Consider the following 16,962-nt stretch of genomic DNA (forward strand, 5'->3'; position numbering starts at 1 on the left):
GCTGCTCTGGACAGTGTGTAGCTAATTCGCTGCTGGAGGACGTGCATGAAAATAGATCTAGTTTCTGTTCAAACAGTCGGTAACTCACCACCAGTCTGGCTGCTGTTTGCTTTGAGTCCCAGTTGGATTTCATGCCAGTTTGAAGCTCTTGCTGACTAAAACAATGTAAGATAAATGCTGATCACATATTAATCACATATTCTGTCTGTTATAAATGATCTGAGATGAGGAATTATTCAGCATCAGAGTCCAAACGTCAAAGTATTGTGATTACATCGATTGAGTAAAAACAATCGACGTATTTTGTGGACTAATTAGCCGCCAGCTGACGCAGGAGAAAAATCTGTTTTGCATAATTTCAAAAGGCTAATAAATAAATTCATAAACACAAAAACGAAGGAAATCATATTTATGGTTTCAGTGTGTTTTATTTAGTTTTATGAACTAAAATATAGTTCCAGTTAGTTTTCTCATTAATTACTGTTTTTATTTATTTCCGTTAACAAAAATGTTTTCTCAGTTTCAGTTTCCATTGTTAGTTTTTGTAACGTTAATAACTCGTAAAAAGTCATAAAAATGTACCGCTGTGTGGACGAGTCTGAGGAGTGAAGTACGCCGCAGCGTGCTGCTGCACATGGTTGCCTAGCAATGGGTCGTTGCTAGGCAACGGGTCGTTGCTAGGTAACCAGAGAGTGAGTCACATGGAAATGTTTTCCCAATTTCAGTTTTGGTTTGTTTTAGTTAACTGTAATAAACTGGAACTAAACGTAATATAAAATCACTCATGGAAAAGTAAAATTTAGGAGTTTGAAACTTTTCGTTGGACAGAAAAACTTTTTAGTTACAAAATAAGCAAAATGTTGAAGTTTGCTTAGCCTTTGTTTCACATAGAAATACGTTTTAACAACTGTTGCTGCAACTTTCCTGCTGAAGCTTTGGATTACATCGCCAATATCTACGCAGCTGTTAAACCTCTGATTATAAAGACATTAATAACTATTAATTCTCTCATTAGTGTTGAATTTAGAGATAATTTTAGAGATCCTAACTGAAACAAGTGAAGTTTGGTCTGATTAAACTGGATGTGTTTTTATGCTGTAACGTGATGCAGCCAAATCGTTGTGCTGCGTTTGGAAACTAAACAAAGTGAGTTCATCAGAGAAGCGTCCAGCCCCCTCAGAGAAATCTGGCCCATGACTCACGGCGCCGCGGCTTCAACCCGCCTCACATTTTCCACAAGGTGCAAATCATTTCCCTGCAACCGCTGCAGCAGCGCTCAGTCTGAGGAGGCTGGAAGAAAACCAGATTCAGTTCATGAGCAGCAACATCTGACGGAGGATGAGGCAGCTTCACATGGGGAACAAAATCATTTCTGTCAAAAAAACAAGAAAAGTTAGGAGCTTGAAAAGTCACATTTTCTAGAAAAAACTCAGAAGTTTTGAGAATCATCTCTGTGTTTGAAAAGTTTAAAATTTGCTAGAAAAAAATCCCAAAATTTGCTAGAAAATCTTGAAAATTTCTGAGATTGGAAAGTCAAATATGTGGAAGAAGAAACATCTGAACATTTTAGATTAATCTCAGTAATTTGCTGGGAAAAAAACATGAAATTTCTCAGTTTCAAACATCGCACACTTACTTGGAAGATTTTTTTTACATTTATGAAATTAGTCTCAAAATTTGAGTTCAGATTTTCGACTCTTCAAACGACTTTTTTGCTGAAAATGATTTTAACATTTTGGAAGTTTTCTTTTCTAGAAAATGTTTTGACTTTTCAAACTGAAATTTGCAAGTTTTTCTTAAACTAAAAAGTTTTTTGGCAGAAATTGACTTTCTTCTGTCTGTAAGTCGCCGTGGTAACAACCTAGCAGCTGAAGATAACATGAGATTGAAGCGGTTTTATGATGTGAAGCACATGACGTGACTTTCTGTTGGAGGCTGGGATATAATTCTCCATAAACGTGATTTTGTAAATCCACTTTCTCCCATGTTGGTGGGGAAATCCCTTCAGACGTGTTTCTCCTCAGCGTCTCATTGGCCGCTCGGTTGGAGGGCTTTGCGTGAGCTTGTCTGAATCTCCACCCCATAAGCCGCCATCATCATTTAAAGTCCTGTCTGCTCATGTCAATGAGGAGGTAAAGGCGACTAAAACAGAAATTACTGCACATTTACAGCAGGAAGCAGAGAGGAGTCACTTCAGTTTTCTTTGAAGTGGAACCCGAGTGTGGAGCCAAAGCTGATTCAGGGAGATTAAACTGAAATATGGATCCAGTAGGAAGCAGCTGTACGGCCGAGTTCCAGAACCCAAACTGAATAAATACCAGAGGGAACCGACGGCTAACCGCAATGCTAGCAGCGCTAAACCTAAGCTACTGATCATAAACATCAGTTCTGTTAATGCTAACGCTTAATATGAACATTGTAATTAGTAGAAGCTAATGCTAAAGTGCTAAACCAACATAGTAAATGGTGTAAAATAATACTAAATGCTATACAAACATAGCAGTTAGCAGAAGGTAATGCTAATACACTATGTGGACACAGTAATTAGTAAAAACTAATGCTAACGTGCTAAATCAACATAGCAAATAGTGAAAGCTAATGCTAAGGCACAATACCAACAGGTTATATTGCAGAAGCTAATGCTAAAGTGCTAAACTAATATAGCAATAAGTGGAAGCTAATGCTAAAGCAGTACACAAATATAGTAACTAGCCAAAGCTAATGTTGATATGCTATATCAGTGTGGCAATTAGCCAAAGCTTATGCTATGTCATTATAGTAATTAGCCAAAGATAATGCTAATACGCTATATGAGTATAGTAATTAGCAGAAGTTAAAGTTAACAGAAGCACTAGATGGGAAATCTCAGCGTTTTAGTGGAAGTTTTCCCAGCACTGAAACTAATAAACCCATAAAACTGATGAATCCAACAGATGGAAGAAACTGGATACAAAAACATCTTAAAAGTGCAAAAGAAACATCTGGAATCAGAGCACAGGACACGTCACAACCAGACAGACAGAGAGTTAAAACACAAAGTCATCTGCAGACCTCAGATTCTGACTTTATCCAGAAAGACCCGATGTCACTGAGTTAACAGAGTGAAGGGTTAATCCATGTTTACATTTCAGTTTTATGAAATAAAGAATAAAATTTCCAAACAGATTCTAGTTCCCAAGATGTTCTGCAGACTGAAACTGAAAATGTGCAGCCCTGATGTTCTGATCGAACACTTTGTACTTTCTCCATGTTCAGTGAAGTTCGTCTCATTTCTGTCATTGTCTCCGTTCGGCCCGAAGCGTTCGCAGCTTCAGGAGGAGGAGGAAGAGGAGGAGGAGGAGGAAGAAGAGGAGAAGAAGGAAGAGGAGGAGGAGGAGGAGAAGGAGGAGGAGAAGAAGGAAGAGGAGGAGGAGAAGAAGGAGGAGAAGAAGGAAGAGGAGGAGGAGAAGAAGGAGGAGGAGAAAAAGGAAGAGGAGGAGGGGAGAGTCCCGTCGGCCTTGGCAGCCATCAGCGAGAGGGGAGAGGGAGATTCAGGGAGGTTTTTCCACTGGAGGACGTCTGAGTCCAGCTAACAAAGATTCATCGTTTTCATCAAATCTGATAATCCAGAATGAAACAAACGGACGGGTCCAGATGGTTTACGCTGTTCTGGCGCAGTCCGCTCATGTTCTGTTTGCAGCCGGAATCGGATCCCAAACTTTAAAATGTTCTGCAGATCGTTCACAACATGTTTCTGTTGACAAGTCAACTCCAGGCAACATGTTGAACGTTTTACTCTCAGGAATGTGACATCAGTTTCTCCTCAGAGACGAATCGGTTTAATGTTCCTCAAAACAAAACGAATTTATAAAACTAGTCACAAGAGATTCATATATAAATGTCATAATTCCACACTACATATTTAACTAGCAACTAAATATTTAGTTAGCTAAAGCTTCGTAAACTAAATATTTAGTTAGCTAAAACTTCGTAAACTAAATATTTAGTTAGCTAAAGCTTTGTAAACTAAATATTTAGTGTCAATCTAAATATTTGTTTAGCACGTTAAATACATAGATACATTTGGAGGTAAATATTTAGATAGCAGCTAAATATTTAGTTGGTAATCTAAATATCTAGTTTGGAGATACATTTTAGGAATGAAGTTGATTATTTAGTTAGCAAAGTAAATATTTAACTTGTAGCTAAATATTTAGTTTACAAGTATTTATCTTAATAAATTTAGCTTACTATCAAAATATTTAGTTATCATTCTAAATCTGAAGTTTCCAAGTCATATGTTTAGATACCAAGCTAAATGTTTAGTTGATAAACTAAGCATTAAATATTTAGCTTGCTATCAAAATATTGAGTTACTAAGCTAAATATCTAGTTAGCAAGCTACACATTTAGCTTGCTAACTATATATTTAGCTTTCAAACTAACTATGTAACTTGGAACTAAATATTTAGTTTACAATTTTTTAGTTTTCTAACTAAATTCTTAGCTGGAAGCTAAATATTTCATTAGCTAAATATTTAGCTGCCTGCTTTAGCTTCCCCATACGTCGTGGTTTCCAGCCCAAACCGGAACGTTTTCTCTGGTTGCTGCAACTTGGATGTGAACAACAATCCTGCAGAGAGTGAAGATCTCTCTAATGAGGCTGAATCAAACTCCTGGGTCCCTGAGCGCCGGCTAGCAGCATGTTTACTGCAGTATTTTGGCTGACGTAGCCTTGGAGACTCGCAGATAATCATTTCCATTCTGCGACTCGTTTCTGAGCTGAGCTACCAGAGAACGGCCCGTCTCCACGTCCGCCAGCAGCCTCTGGTGAAACTCAACCAAACCCTCAACGTCAGGCAGCTCCACAAACCGCCGCCATGTTTTCAGGAGATTTTAAGGCAACGCGTTGCAGCCGACGTTCAGCTGAATCAGCAGATTACTGGAGAATGTTCTGCTGTAACAGTTTGAGTTGAGGAAGAAAAGCCCACGGTAATTTGATCTCACTCTGAACTCAGAGGAAGAAAGAAATGTTTGAAACGGTGGGAGGAGAGAAGTGGTGAGTGAAGCCAGCTGCAGTTTGGCTTTATTTCTTCCCTCCTGCAGAACCAACAAAATGGAAAAAGTTCTGAAAACCAACAAACTTCACTGAAAAGCTTTATGCTGCATTTAAACTGGTTGGTTTCAGAGAACTGGAGCCAAAACGCTAAATGATGATAATAAAGTCACAATATTAAAAACAATAAGAAAGAAACCTGGACAGTTACAAAATCAGTTGTTTCTGCTGCTGGTAATAATTTGATGCTGATGTTTTAAAAATATTTCTTTATCTCTAAAACAGAAACCAAAGTGTATCAACGATCCTATTTTTAATTTTCTCATAAAATTACAAATTCATTTTGGAAAAAATTAAAATTATTATCTTATAACTAAATTATTCTCATAATACTAAGACTTTATACTCATAATATGACATTATTCTTGTAATATTGAGGTTTTATGTTCATATTATTAACACTTTATTCTCATATTTTTATTTTATTCGGACTATTTTTGCATTATTTTGACTTTATTCCTGTAATATCATGTTATTCTGCTATTATTTGTTGTACGACTTTGTTCTCTGCTTATTATAACTTTATTGTGTTAATATAATTACTTTATTCTCATTCAGAATGGAGTTATTAGGCCATTAAACAAGCCACTAAGCAGTTTCTGCCATAAATATTTAAAATAATCTGTTTCTGAAAAGAGGTTGTGATGAACTGATGACCTGATTGATGGAGGTTACTTCCTGTTCAGAAACTGTAAATAAATGGAGCCATCTTGTTTCAGTTCATGCATTTAGCTAAACACACTGCCTGCTCTGCCATTATCTCTCCAACCAATCAAATGCCAACAGTTTGTCTACAAGCCATCAAGGCAGAAACCACAAGCTAAACAAATTCACTCCCACATCATCAACTCTCTCCTTGGCAGCCGGTCCAACGGTGGCGGCGGCGGCGGCCATGTTGTTTCTGCTGCTCTTCTTCGTGCCTCTGGTCGGTCCTGTTTTGTGGGCGGAGCCACAAACAGGGGGGTTCAGCACATCGTCCCGGGTCGGATGAACAGCCATCACCTGGTTCTGTTTTCAGCGCACCAGCAGCCGTTTCCTCTCGCACCGGTCTGCCTGGGTGTTTGTGGTGCAACAAACGACTTTGAACATTTTGTTCCAACCATTTGTACCAAAGCGACCCGTCCCGTAGCGCTCAGTGGAAACGAGGCGTGATGTTTACGCCACATTGGCTTTTCTGACCTAAGTTGTTGAAAAGCATAAAATAGCTCATTGTAATTGGTTTGGTTTACAACACAGCCTCTTTAATGCACATTTATGGAAATATATTAAAGGGATTCTGAGAAACACTTTCCTCGGCTTTTTGAGATTTTATTCTGAGAATGTTTTGTGTGAGCCACGACTTTTAAAATGTTTGGAAAATCCACGATGACCTTCAAGTGGATTTCTGTTTGAGGATATAAATTATATCATAAAGATGAAATAAAACCAAAATAAGGTGAAAAAGCACAGGACTGAGAAGGGAGCCTTGGGGAACGCCAGGTCTGATGGGAGCGTCCCTGTGGCTGACAGGGAAAACTTTCTACTTTAATTTGATGGATGCTAACACTTTCCGACTCAGAGTTTGAGGTTCAGTGATTTATTTTGCAAATAACTTTATTTAGAGCAAGAAAAATACAGGAACAATTTTTCAGGGTCAGATATGGAACATCGCTGGGAAGCAAGCTAAAATTAACAAAAAAATAGAAAACAAATATATTTTTTTGTACAATTTTGTCTTAATTTCTGCTCTGAATATGTTGTTCCTTCAGCAAATGCTGTTAACGTTTACTGTAGTTAACAATCATTTACTAAATTAGTTAACAATTACATCAGTTAATCACGATTAATCGTTTCAGCCCTAAGCTAAGTGACACACTGAGATAAATGTAACCCAGTCTTAAAAACACAAGTAAAAATTAAGAGTTAAAAAGTAGCAAAGTTGAAAAATAAGTTGATAAATATGTTCATAGATATAGGTAAAAAAGTGCTATTAATCTTCAAAAACTGTGAAATATTCCTTTAGATGATTACTGTTAGTGACGGATGAAGCAACCAATGGCTGGCACAGTCTGATTTCACGTCAGCCAATGAGGTTGCTTGTCCCGCCCCTTTGAGCTGCTGTGCTGAGATTTTGCTCAGAACGCGTCAGACACGCTTGAGAGCTCATAGCTGACGGTTGTCTCCGCGAAGAGCTTGTCGAAATTTGATGAATCTGGAAATCGGTAAGAAAAACAATATTAATATAAATTCGCAAAATATATAATTAAAAATAGTAAATCCGTTTTTTATTAGATCTCGGAGGGTTTCCCTTGTGAGCGACTGAAGCCCGGGAAAAGCCGTTCGTAGCATCGGTGGGTGACCGCACGCGCTCGGCAGTTGGCTCGGTAAATTTGTTGAAAATTGGCTAAAATACGTAATATCTGATCAAATTTATTAAAAATAATTTTTTATTGTAAGATTTTCTATTATTATTATTGTGGGTGTTGTATTTTTTTTCCCTTTCTCTGTGTAGTTGTACTTGTTTTGTTATTAGTACATGTTCTGGTATTTCAGCGGTGCTATTTCAGTTAAGTGCTTTATAAGAGCTTTTCCGTTGGCATTGCAGGGAACTTCTAATGTAGATGTTCTTCATTGGCACTTTTTCATTTAAATATATATTATTGTTATTATTATTATTATTATTTTCCTTTACCACATATAAAGTAATTTCTTTAGTTTGCTAATGTGTTGGTAACATTGTATTCTGAGGACTTGGATATTGTTGTACAACATGATGAAAAAAAACTTGAGAAAGTATGCAAGATCTCTTTAATTATATTGGCATTTTATATTCTAAGATGTTTTACTTTGGCCTTGTTCCAGGTCAGGGTTTTATTTTTGCCATGTTATGGTGCAATTTCTGGCCTGTGGTGACCAGAGACCCGATGATCATCCTCATCTGAACTTGGATGGTGAGCCCCAGCCCAGAGAATCAAGAGAACCGGTAGACAGTGACCCGACTGGTCACTAACTGTGAAACATTGAATTGACAGACACATTGGAAAATACTGTGTTATTTATTTTATTTTATTTTCTCTTTAAAAAGCGCGCCATTTTGATTTGTTTATAAATTTGGATCCACAATTGTTATTACCGTATTTTCCGCACTATAAGGCGCACCTAAAAACCTTCAATTTTCTCAAAAACCCAGAGTGCGCCTTATAACCCATTGCGCCTTATATATGGACCAATATTGAGCCACAACAGGTCTCGCAACTACGGTAAGCAGCCGCCGACTTCATATTCCCCCGTAGAAGAAGAAGCGCGCGGTGCACACTGGGTTTTGTGTAAAGACCCCAAAATGGCTCCTATTAAGAGACACGCTTACGACGCAGAGTTTAAGCTCCAGGCGATCAGTGACGCAGTAGAACACGGGAACAGAGCAGCAGCCAGAGAATTTAACATGAATGAATCAATGGTTATAGTGGAAGTGGATATATATTGTGATTGCACTAACGTTTGATTTACCGTAACAGTATCAGACTGTTTTTTACGTGTTTATTGAATCGAGGAAAAGTTCCCCTCCACTATATGTTACACCTTGCTGTTGTTAAAAGATAAACTGTGTCACGAAAATACCATGTCACTTACTTTACCTCGGGAAAATAATAAAACAGCTGTTTATTCATTTTGGGAGTGAACAGAGTTTTCAGAACGCTGGTTTGTAATCTATTAATAAAGTTTGACTGACCTATCTGACTATTTTGTTGACATTCCCTTTAGCGCAGTTCCATCTAATGGATGCATAACGTAACCCAGCCTCTACTGTAGCGGCTATTCTATGAGCCTTATAATGCGGAAAATACGGTATATTAAATTCTATTCTTTCTTATAAACACTGTACTCTCTGTTGCTACTCACACCCAGGCTCCCTAGAATTTAGAATCTTCTGATCCGGCCCAACTTTCTTTGTAATTGTATAGAATTGGTTTTAGTCATTGAAGTAAATTAATTTATCTGCCAATTATTATTATCAGGTGAATTTAAATTAACCTTTCTTGTGAGTTACATGTTACATAAAGCATAACAAAAACTCAATCCCTGTCATTTACGGTAACTATTCCTGCCAATGTTAGCTACACACAGACAGTTGCTGTTTAAAAGTTGTTACTACTAAACATTTTCCGAACAAATTTACTCAACAAATACAAATTTACATGTCCGTATAAAACCTTGAAGTAATTTTCACAAAGAACTGCTTAGTGGGCACCAAGGTTATTATAATTAACTAACAAAATTAAAAAAACTGAAATTGAGAAAACGTTTTTATTAAATGAAACAAATAAAAATGGTAATAAAATGGGGGAAAACAAAAACTAACTGAAATTATATCACATTTTAGTTATAAAAGTAACTAAACTGACGACACTTAAGCTAGTCCACAAAAGTCAAGTTGTTCAACAAAATTTGAATACATATTTTGAAAACAGCATTTCGTTTGAGTATTCAGTAACCAATCGATGTAAACATCATAATGCAATACAGCCAACTTTATCAGGATTACCTAAAACTAGCAAAAACTGAAATTGAGAAAACAATTTTGTTAATTTGCTCACTCTTTGGTTACCTAGCAACAACCGGTTGCTAGGTAACCATGCGCAGGAGCAGTTTCAAGTTGCCCTAATGTATTGTGGCGTGTTTCACTCCTCGGACTCGTCAACACGACAGATTTATTAACTTTTGATCAAGGTTATTAATGTTAACTAAAACTAATAACGGAAACTGAAATTGAGAAATAATCTTTGTTAACTGAAATACATAAAAATTGTAAAAAAGTTTATAAAACTATAACATACTGAAACAATAAACATATGCACATATAGTTTCCTTTGTTTCCGTGTTTATGAATCTATTTGCTGTTTGCCTTTCAAACTTTCGATGTGAAATTGATTTTTTCCCCTTTACGTCAGCTGTCTGCAATTTACGGCACATACGCTAGCATGCTAGTCCACAAAATGACGACAGCAGAAGTTTGGAAAAATAAAAAAATTTAATCAGTTGGTTATTCAACATCGTTGTGTAAATGGTATCTTGTGTTAAGTATTCATTGATGTATACATAATCACAGTACTTTGACCTTTTTTGATTCTAGGAAAAACCTAAACTGTTACCACAGCTAATAAAAACTAGCAAACACACTAATGAAGACAAACTGAATCAGAATGAAATAGAGGCATGATGAAACCCACGCTGTCGTAACCCTGCTGGAAGGTCCTGTGAACATGGGTGTAGTTCTGCGTGAGGGGATGGGAGAGGGCCGACAAAAGGGGGAGGAAAATTAGGCTTGCCAGCATTCTTCTCATTTAAAGCTGTAACTACAGGAGAAAAGGCACTCAGGCAGTCTGGGCTGGGTCTGCTTACAAGGAGACGATTTCTCCGTATTCATGGTGCTGCTGTGACAACCTGAACACTTTTCCCTCTTCCCCCCTTTTTCATTTTTGATTTGCACACAGGGACGGCTCATGTCTGCCTTGTAGAGATGATGATCTGTGTACGTTTAAGGATTTTGGTTTTTCTGGCGGTCTCGCAGGTTCTGATTGTGACATGTCAGGATGCGGACAGCGGTAAGTGTTTGACTTTAACACCTAAATGCTGTAAAGATGTTAGAGGTGAAGCTGAGGTTGAGCAGATTTTCCTGTTGGATTCCTTTACATGGCTTGTTCAAACACATCTCAGGAGTGCTTGTCGTCCGTCAAAGTGGATTATTTCTGATTTTTAGCCTTTCGTTGGGAGGCTTGAGCAGCATCTCTGGACCTGGTTGTGGACCTGTGAGGAGAGCCGGCACGCTGAGGAGGCGCTGTCGGATTCTCCCGAGTTTTTCTGTTTTACTTCGTTTCAGGAATAGTTTGGATCCGTCTCGTCTTCTGACATCATCTGCTGATGGTTCTGGTTGTTGTTATAAACTGATAATTGTTGGGTTTCTTTCATTTTATCATCAGCTTTAGTTTGCAAGTCTTTACAGGTTCTAAAAGTCACAAAGAGTCACAAAGTTTCACGACTTGTTGCTGCTTCGTGACTCTGGAACTGGTAGAGCGCCACCTTGTGGCGCTGTAAAGGAGTTACTCAACATAGACATTTTAAAATACGACTTTTCACACTTTATTCCTTCACTCACGAAGCCTCACGATGTCGGTTAAAGCACAAAACTCTCCAGTGTCTAGTTTTATGATTGTTCTTAACAATCAATAAAAAACTGTTTTGTTGTTCTTTATGTCGTTGAGTTGTTTCACTGCTTCTCCATTTTTTAAAGTTTTGGACCTGCAGATGATGGAGGGACGTTTTGTTCTGACCGCGACAGACGACGGTTGAACCGCTCGCCATGGTGTCAGTTGATGCTTAATCTACATTTACTATAAGCCGTATTGGAATGATTTAGTCGCCATCTAGTGGTCAGGTATGACCACGAAGAGTCACAAACTGTCGCCGCTTTGTGACTGGAACTGGTGCAGCGCCACATACGATTTTTCACTTTATGCCTTCATTCACGATGTCTGCCGGTTAAAACACAAAAAACTCTAAATTTATAGATCCTAGTGCCTTGCTGTTTGTTGTTCTTGATAATCAATTTTTAAATGATTATTCTTTATAACGTTGAATAGCTTCGCTCCTTCTCTTTGTCGTAAAGTTTTGGACCTAAAGACGATCCGGGATGTTTCGTTCTGACTGTGACCTTTGGGGACATTTTGTTCTTAACGTGACAGATTATTGTTTAACCAAAGATTAAACTGCCGTGTGTCAGTTGATGATAAATCTACATTTACTAGAGGCCATCTTGGAACAGTTTAGTCGCCATCTAGTGGTCAGACTTATGTCCAGTTGGTTTATTTATGGTATATTTTTACAACTTTATTCTCATAAAATTACATAAAAATTACGTTTGTGACTTTATCCTGATGTTATTACACTTTGGTTCACAAATTTTTACGACTTTACTGCCGTGTTACAATTTTTCAGGACTTTATTCTGATAAAATTACAACATTACTCTCGTATTTTTACAACCTTATTCACTCTCAAATTGTTTTATTATGACAGCTCATAATAAAACACCCTCTTGTTTTATTATTACTTTATTTTCATATTTTCACTTTATTCTGGCATTATTACAACCTTTTTCTCGTAGTGTTGTAAGTTTATTCTCGTATTATTGTGAATTTTATTCCAATAATTTCAAAAAACAATATGATCTTAGTCTGGCCCTGATTCTCCATTGTGCTACAGTCATAAAGTATAATTATAACTCCAGTAGATCGGATCGACTGTTAATAATTGCTTTTAAATGTCAACGAATCTGAATAAAATGCAACAAACAAAACAGCTTCTTGAGAAAATATTTTGAATGTTTGAGCATTATTTCATGTAGAATCAACATTTCTAGACCCAAATGTCTTTAAAACCTTGGAGTACAAGCTCAGGTTGTGGGTTCAGATGCGGCATTTTAAGGATCAGCGCAACAGAGCGCTGATCCTTAAATTCTTTAATTTTCTTAAAGGAAATTAAAGAAGCTTCGATTTTAGGATAAAACCTTTTTTTGAATCGTATTGGTCTTTGGTTAGTTCTGCTCCCGTTTGTCTGTTTGAGCCCATAAAACGGCGCAGCAGCCTGCTGAGCGTCTTTCCATATGTGGGGAGGGGGCGGCTGCTTTTGGACCATGTGAAAACTGTGGAAAGTTCAGGGTGGCTGAAGGCTGGGGGGGAAAATGTGGTTCACCGGCACTTTGGGAACGTCTGTGAAAGGATTTAAAGGCACAGCGACCGGTTTTATTTTCCATTCTTTCATCATAAAGAAAGTGGTTAAAACTGAAAGATTTTAGGCTCTTTCCTCAGAAACGAACTCCAGCTGCGACAGAGCCGGCCCAACACATAAGCGCAGGGGGCACCACACGAGAATACGGATCAAATTTGTTCATTCTGGATTAATCTCATGATAATTTAATTTTAAGCTTCAAATTTAGTTTAGATTTGACTAAAAAGTTTTAAAATTTTAGGTGTTCTCTTCCACATTGTTAAAAACACAACATGGTATTGATTTCAGAAAAATTTTCAGCCCATGACCGTTATTAATGCCTAACAGATAGGGGGCAGTAGAGTGCAAAGCTAAAACCTACGTGAGCCAATCGGAATCCTTCAAAACCACAACTACAACTTCCTGTTGGGAATTAAACACGGCAAGGAGGTCAGTTTCTGTGGACAGATATAAGATGTTACAACATAAACTTAATGAAACACAAAACAAAGTCGACTGGAAATCGAGTCAAAGCAAGAAAGTGGATGAACTGGAGAGGCACCAGACCCTGACTGGATGGATGGATGGATGGATGGATGGATGGGTGGGTGATGGATGGATGGAGGGATGGAGGGATGGATGCGTGTGACCCTAAATCTCAGTTCAGCCATGTTCCAATATAAACACAAATATGTTTTTCTCAAATCTGGTCAGTTTTTATAAATATTCCAGATATCCATCTATTTGTGGACTTCAGTAGATTTGATTATTAATATTCCATAAACTACAGCAGAGGTTTTAACATGGACATTTTTTAGATTTTTTATTTTTATTCATCCAGTAAAAACAGAAATAACAGCAAATGTAGCTTTTTTTGTTTGTTTTAGTGTGGACACTTTAAAAGAAATGCAATGAGCTGGAAGCTGGGGCCCCAAATCAAACCCTGCTCAGGGCCCCATGTAATCTTGGGCCGGCCCTGTTGTGCATCAGGCTGCTGGAATGATCTTTTTTTTTTACGGCTTGACTCAAAACAATTTGAGGAATTGTTGGGAAAACAGAAACTTGAGCTTCTGCCATCTTGTAAACTTCTTCAGCGGGAATCGGATTCTGTCGTTCAGACAAAACGGACAATTTTACACCCAGAAGACGACGAAGAAAAGCTGTAATAATATTCTGAGACAGAGCTGAGGCTTGGAGTAAAATGGCAGTAAAGCCTCTTTCTGACTTTGGTCATAAAAACCAGTCGTTCTTTTCTTCTTCAACCACAGTTCTGCAGAGAGGATTGACTGAAGCAGTAAAACATATTAAAAACAAGCCAAAAGTATTCGTTGCAGACTAACTAACATGACGTCACCCTCATGTTGGTTCTCCAAATTACTTCCAGTTGTTGTTGCCACATCACTGACATCGCAACAAATGGGCCGTTTTCTACCGAAGCCAGAAAACGGCCAAACATGCGAAGCGGGCCAGGTCCGCAGACGGCTTCCATTAGCAACACATGCTGCATTTTTCAGCTATGACTTTATTACACGCCTCCATTTTCTCCTGAGGGGTCGGCCGTCGGGTCCGGGGATCATCAGCTGTCCAATGGCGAAGCGTTTGGCCGGCGTTGCCGAGGGCAGCGATAGATCACACTGCCTGCGAGGATCGCTGCATGATGGGAAATACTCATGAAGCAAACTGGGATCACTCCAGATGTCTCTTCTCTGGCAGTTTTATGAAAATACAAGAAAATAAAAAAAACAGGGATTGTTTAAAGAGAAGTAAGACACGAGAATGACAACAGAATAATGTGACGGTTATACAAGAATAACGTTTTTTGAGAATAAAGTCATAATGATACAGAACGTAGTCATGAAAATATGAGAATAGAGCCCCAAAATAAAATAAAGCAGCAATAATATGAGAAAAAGGTCGTAATAATATGAGAATGAATTCGTTATGATACAATAGTCGTGAAAATAAAATGAAGTTGCAATAATTTGACAATAAAGTTGCAGTCTTAGGAGAATAGGCGTCAAAAGTTGAAATAAAATGAGAGTAAAGTATCAATAATACCAGAATAAAGTCGTAACAATATGAGAATAAAGACTCAATCGTTTGAGAATGAATTCATAATTATACAAAAATAATATTAAAGTTGTAGTGATACAAAAATAAAGTTGTAGCAACATGAGAATAAATTCATGATACTACAGGAATAAACTCATAAAAGTATGAGAATAAAGTAATAATTTAACGTGAAACTGCAGTTTTACCACTAAGATGAGGAATGTTGAGCATCTTCTGTCGGTTTTACCAATAAAAACTTTTAACACATCAAATTTTCAGAAGTGGCAAGACTTTGAGTTTATTTTGAAGAACGAACCTCCTGAACTGATTGGCACCTTGTCACCGGTCTGCTCTGTGATCCCGGCTGGGAAATGACAGGACAGAAACTGAACAGAACCAGCAGCTGAACCCAACAGGCTGTTATCATCCTTACTGACAAGACAGCTGCTCAACAAAAAAAACCCAAAAAAAAAACCCGCTGATATCACACTAATCCATCTTCACAACAAACCAGGATTACTACGTTTTTATATTGCAAAAATATATTTTATAGGTGCTAAATGTTAAATAATCTAATTAGTGTTTTTCCCTTTTTAAAACGAGGCAAAAGCAAATGAGGTGGATTAGCAGAGCTAGCTAACAACTGTTGGTGTCATCCAGGTCGTGTTTCTGTGGAAAATCATCTCTGCTGCCTGACATTAGCCTGGCATGACAGTCAAACACAACAGTCTTCACTCAGAGGCGTCTTCAGATGTACTGCAAGCCTGACTGCTACTGGAGGCTTGGTTTTTATGAGTAGCATATTTAATTTTGTTTTTATGATCAAGAAAAACTTTTTTTTAATTTAATTAGCTAAAATGAGTGAAAATATGACATGAAATATTACCGGTCAAATATTTTATTGAGGAAAATGAAACATAGCTTTACTCTGATACCCCTAAATAAAGGGAAAACCTGTTTTTATGTAGGCCAAGCTGTTTGGCAGTTCATGCAGGATGATTAGTTTTAGGGGAAACAAAGTAAACATTTAAGAAATCCAAGTTGTTTTTAAGTAGTTTTAACGTGAAACAGTCAGATTGCAGAAGTCAAACGTTTCTGATTGGATTTTATCGCCGTTTGTCTCAAAATGATTTTCAAACCTGATCCTGCCATGTGACTCTGGAGCCAGAACTGGACCAGCACAGCATGTTGTGCTGCTTTGCTCCTGTAAGTGTTGCTTTTAAAGCCAAATATTATCTCTGTCAACAATTAAAAAGCAACAGTGACAGCCCAGAGAAACAAACATGGCTCCAGTGAAGCGTTCAGCTGCAGTGCTGTTGATGCAGCTGCTTGTGGTTTTCACAGCAGATTAGAATCGTTTTTTCCCCCTGACATTTTTCCAGCGTCCACGCTTTACTAAAAAGCTTCTGTAGAAACTGAATGTGAACTTCAGTGTGTTAAAATCTCAATAAAATCCCAAAAGGCGTCCAGAGATTCTTTGTTGCTTTGTAGTGAACAGCTTGTTCTGGAATCAGACGTGAAAATCCTGAAGTGCTGCTTGTGTTTTAGAGCCGCAGTCTGGTGACAGTCGGCCATAATTGCAGGTTTTGGTCGGGGATAAATTCTACGTTGCTACTCGGTGGCGTATTAAAACCCCAGAGGGCAAACGAACAGAGCAGCGCGGTGACAAGGGCCAACACTGCGGCCAGCGATGTGTTCAGGCTCCCCGCAGGCTGTTGGATGTCTGAATACCTTGATGGTGACCAGCGTCGGTGGGTGGTCCTCATGCAGCTGCTGCACACGAAGGAAAAACTCATTTATTCTTGGTGCAAAATGAATTTTTTATTCATAGAAAATGTTTAAATTTCTCTTGTGCATCTCAATAAATGAGAACGTTATATAAAAGTTGATGCCACCTTATAATAAGGCTGCAGCAACATAAACTCAGACTATCTTGTATAAGAATATCTGATCCACAATTAACAAGCAGAACGACCAAACTTCTGAAATAAATTCAAGAGCAACTTTCTGATTATAGTTATTAACAAACTACAACAAGAACGTTTCTCGTTAGTCGTTTTACCAAAATGAGTT

General features: G+C 37.9%; 1 protein-coding gene across 1 annotated transcript in view; it reads left to right on the top strand.

Annotated features, from left to right (window-relative positions):
- The first annotated feature begins 10,411 nt into the window (after positions 1 to 10,411).
- The window catches only part of col5a2a (collagen, type V, alpha 2a), a 45,561-nt gene continuing 39,010 nt past the window's right edge, over positions 10,412 to 16,962 (top strand). The window contains exon 1 of the mRNA XM_032567114.1: positions 10,412 to 10,677. Within this exon, the coding sequence (XP_032423005.1) occupies positions 10,593 to 10,677 (85 nt within the window). The 5' untranslated portion in view covers positions 10,412 to 10,592. The remainder of the gene's footprint in view (positions 10,678 to 16,962) is intronic.

The sequence above is a fragment of the Xiphophorus hellerii genome, chromosome 7 (genome assembly GCF_003331165.1).
Source record: "Xiphophorus hellerii strain 12219 chromosome 7, Xiphophorus_hellerii-4.1, whole genome shotgun sequence".
Lineage (NCBI taxonomy): Eukaryota > Metazoa > Chordata > Actinopteri > Cyprinodontiformes > Poeciliidae > Xiphophorus > Xiphophorus hellerii.